Source organism: Elaeis guineensis, chromosome 11, assembly GCF_000442705.2.
Source record: "Elaeis guineensis isolate ETL-2024a chromosome 11, EG11, whole genome shotgun sequence".
NCBI lineage: Eukaryota > Viridiplantae > Streptophyta > Magnoliopsida > Arecales > Arecaceae > Elaeis > Elaeis guineensis.
This window is the reverse complement of record NC_026003.2, coordinates 118,468,664-118,472,685: the sequence shown is the minus strand read 5'-3', so window position 1 is coordinate 118,472,685 and position 4,022 is coordinate 118,468,664. Positions and strand designations below refer to the sequence as shown.

The 4,022-nt window shown below is 46.6% G+C and overlaps 1 protein-coding gene across 1 annotated transcript; it reads left to right on the top strand.

Annotated features, from left to right (window-relative positions):
- Positions 1-870: 870 nt before the first annotated feature.
- On the top strand, positions 871-2,763 carry LOC105053857 (protein RGF1 INDUCIBLE TRANSCRIPTION FACTOR 1). The gene is made up of 4 exons (XM_010935171.4): positions 871-1,105; positions 1,241-1,438; positions 1,727-1,942; positions 2,067-2,763. The coding sequence occupies exons 1-4, from the start codon at positions 1,103-1,105 to the stop codon at positions 2,304-2,306; spliced, it is 657 nt and encodes a 218-aa protein (XP_010933473.1). The 5' UTR covers positions 871-1,102; the 3' UTR covers positions 2,307-2,763.
- Positions 2,764-4,022: the final 1,259 nt, after the last annotated feature.

Sequence of the window (4,022 nt, the reverse complement as noted above, 5' to 3'; positions counted from 1 at the left end):
ATAGCAATGCTTTGGTGAGGCAATTTTTTCGAAGGTGTTTTTCTTTTTTTTTTTATCAATAAAAATTTTTATAATGAAAAAGACTTGAAAGTTTGGTATCGCCTTTCAGAATCTAATTTTTTTTTTTATCATTATCATCTTGTTTATACTATATCATTCGTATCTATTTTTTATTATGAAATAAATTAAGAGAATACCTCTATGTTGCTGCTCTTTTTTCTTAAATTTTTTTTTTATAATATAAAGTATCCTAAATGTTCGTCTTCAATTAAAAGTAAAAAACTATACAAGCAATATTAAGTTTCCAGCATCTTTTGTGAATGTTTGCAGAATATCTTTGACTTGTATAATTTTGTTCATCCTACAAATTCAACACCTTATCATACTAATAATACAGATACATCATGTGTAATTTGGTAAAAATCCTTCGATTTGGCAAGGCGCCAAGTGCTATATACAGCAGAGAGCACCAATAATTCATAAATATTGGTGCGTGTACTCGTGATTTCAGGCATTACAGCATGTGTCTCGTCCAATAATGTGGGGTACGTGCTTTGGTCTAGCCACCAAGAATATGGTCGGGTGGCCCAATCAATGAAACTATTCTGGATAAAGTATTAGGAGAACAATTATTGTTTATTTAAGTTATCTTTATCTCTAATGGCTTTGGCACCACCGCAATTGGTCTCAAAACCTATGCCTAATTAATAAGAAGCTAGATTAAAAAGTGACATTAGAAATAAATAATTGAGGTTAATGAGGTGGAGGGAAGAAAAGCAGGGTTCCTTGCGATCAACGCATCTTAGGCTCGGAGGAAGGCTCGGAGCGGAGACCTTGAGCGGATAAGAACAAAGCAGCTCTCCACAGGCCAGAGCCGCACTCGCCCCTCTCCATCTATCTCTACGAAGCCATCACCCCCCGTCCCCCACAACCCCCTTCCAACACCTTCTCTCTAAGCTTTCTACTCCTTCCTCTCTTCATCCCTATCCTTAAAAAGAAGAACGAGACATAAAGAGAGAAAAAGGAGAACACTTCGCTCCACAAACTGGCGATCGATCACGAATCCCCCTTCAAGGAGCTCAAAGTCAGGAACAGAAGGGTCATGGTGAGAGCTTAGTGTTAGTTATTTTTTGATAGTTCCTGTGTTGGCTTCTTCTAATATTGTTTTTCTTTGAATTAGTTTGTTCTGCTTTGATGCTCGATAAGTTTGTGGAATGTGGATTGATTGGCTTTGGAACAGGGAGGAGGAGGCGGGCTGGACGATGACAACCGGTGGCCGCCATGGCTCCGGCCGCTGCTGTCGACCAGCTTCTTCGTGCAATGCAAGCTGCATGCCGATTCCCACAAAAGCGAGTGCAACATGTACTGCCTTGACTGCATGAATGGTGCCCTCTGTTCCCTCTGCCTCGCCAACCACCGCGACCACCGCGCCATTCAGGTCCTTTTTTCTTTCCTTGAATCCAAATACTTCATTCACGAATTCTCTTGTAACGAATCTCCTGTTTTACTTGCAATTGATTCCATCAAGTTCTCTGTTTTCTCTGTTTTCCCTGCAGTTCTTTTTAATTAAGATAGTTGGTGTGATCGACTAAAGAATCTGGTTCTCCATTTTGTTGTAGCTAGTGGTTGCTATTTAATTTGCCAGAATCTCTGTCTGGTTTTCGGCAATGCAATCACTTCTTTTTCTTGCAATTCATGAGATATAATTTCGATGTCAAATTTGCAGATAAGGAGGTCATCCTACCATGATGTGATCAGAGTGTCGGAGATACAGAAGGTGCTGGACATCACCGGCGTCCAGACGTATATCATCAATAGTGCCCGCGTCGTATTCCTCAACGAGCGACCCCAGCCGAGGCCTGGCAAAGGCGTCATCAACACCTGCGAGGTCTGCGAGCGGAGCCTCCCCGACTCCTTCCGCTTCTGCTCCCTCGGCTGCAAGGTGTCCATCCATCCCCTCCTTCCCTCCCTTGTTCCTTCTTATCTTTGGTCCGGAACAATGTCCGATGTCTTAAAGCCCGAGTTTATATTCTAGTCTTTTAATAAAATGTTCGATGAAATGCCAGATTGTTGGGACCTCTAATGACTACGTCAAGAAGAAGAAGAAGAAAAAGAAAGCAATGGCTTTGGCGTCCGACTCCGAGGATTCGTACACCAGCACCAGCCGCGGGAGCGAGAAGAGCAGTGCCGTGCGTAGCTTCACCCCGTCCACCCCACCGCCCACCGCCGTCAGCTACCGGACCGCCAAGAGGCGAAAGGGCATTCCCCACAGGGCCCCCTTCGGCAGCCTCATCGTGGAGTTCTAGACCTCCCCAATATATAGTCGTAATATATATAAGAACCACCAACCCAACTCTCTTGATGGCATATTTTTAATAGCTGTATGAAGTCCAATCACGGCACTCTGTGCTTCTTGATGGGGAGGCCGGTGCTGGGAACTTACTTGGATACACAGGGAAAAAGAAGAGCAGACGGAGAAGCCATCGGACTGCTTATAGTTCAATTAGTCATGAAGTATAGCTATAGACTGAAGTGATACATATGTTGTTATAGGTTGCATTAGATACAAAAATAAGGTATTCAGTACGCTGCTTATACCTAAGTTTTGTGGTAATGGGATGGTTTAACCTTTGTTAAATGTAAATATCAAGGTAAGACAAGAATGCTGAGAGAAACTTTAATGTTGTAGCGTGGGAGAGGAGATGGTGTATGTAAGATGGTGAATGTAATATAATGTCCTGCTTCTGCTTGGTGTTGCTGGCATTTTGGTTTCAGATTTCCGGCGAGCGTTAGCGGCGCGAACTGCGACGGCGTTTGTGTGGGCTCGCTTTTGGGTCCCACGCCGGCGGCGGAGTTGTCGTGGTCCGCGTGTTCGCTGGCGGCTGTGCGAAGCTGCTAGACTTCTGGATAACGTGGCCTGTCTTGGTTGGATGGCTGAAGATGGGGCCGTCTATGGTTGGGCCATGGTCGGGTGCATCATACCGCTGCCGTTCCTGACCCGTTCTCCGGAAGCGGTCACTGTCTTCCACTTGATGGGCTTTAATTTGCGGTCCCGCTGTGAAGGACCACCGTGTGATCAGCATCCGATGGTTGTGCTTTGGTTTGGTGGGGGAGTCGGGGGCGAAAAGCTCGTCGTGCACGGAACCCTCTCGCTCGGGGATGCTCCTATGATCCCATCTTCATGTCGTAAGACGAATGTGCTTACCATCTTGCACCATGACACGTATCAGAAGATGAGAAGAGGAAGCCTCGTGGCAGCAGATTACCGCATAGAATGGCTGTTTGCTGAGAACGCGGCTGACGACGCATCCCGAATACCGTCTCTGTCGTGGGCTGGTGGCTCCACTTGTAACAGTTGGATCCTGTTGAATGGTCCAACGTGGCTAACTCAGGCCGCCAATAATTCTCCGCACCTCGACTCTCCGCCGCCCAACGCTTCCCGGCTCTTCTTTTTCACTCTAGAAGAATTCTTTAATCAACCCACTCTTCCGCACCCGTTCCGGGACCCACGGGCCCCGCGAGCGGTCCGCACATTCTGGCAGTCGCGTGTGCATCGGGGTGTCGAACGTGACCGTATTGATTTCGAGTGCTTGCGGGAAACGTAGAACACGTTTCCGGCAGCGGGTGAGTCATCATGAGTGGGGGGATGTGGATCTCACTAAAAGCTTTTATTTTATTTTATTTTTTTCCTCAGCTTTCTCCCAAGCCTCAAAAAGCCGTAATTTATTTAGGCGAAAGAATTTCGCTTTATTTAGATTTGGTTTGTTGTGCTCCACGCACTGTGGCAAGAGTCAGGCCCAGAAGCCCCACCCATGGGCCGTTAAAGTTGGTTTGGGTGATGAGAGACTGGGACCCACCCTCAACTCTCCATCACACGGGTTGCCCATCCGGCCTAAGCCATGATGTAATCCGCTTGCTAGCCTTCATCAATAACAAACCAAAAGCAGAGCATCTCTTCCACCGTGGTGGGCCAGTCCTCCTTCCGGTCAGCATCGATGGGCTATGGACCGTGACGAGGACGG

What these genes read in the sequence shown, in the direction of transcription:
- LOC105053857 (XM_010935171.4), top strand. An exon ending in GCGACCACCGCGCCATTCAG is followed by an intron (nt 1,439 to 1,726) that starts GTCCTTTTTTCT and finishes TCAAATTTGCAG; the next exon opens with ATAAGGAGGTCATCCTACCA. An exon ending in TCTGCTCCCTCGGCTGCAAG is followed by an intron (nt 1,943 to 2,066) that starts GTGTCCATCCAT and finishes ATGAAATGCCAG; the next exon opens with ATTGTTGGGACCTCTAATGA.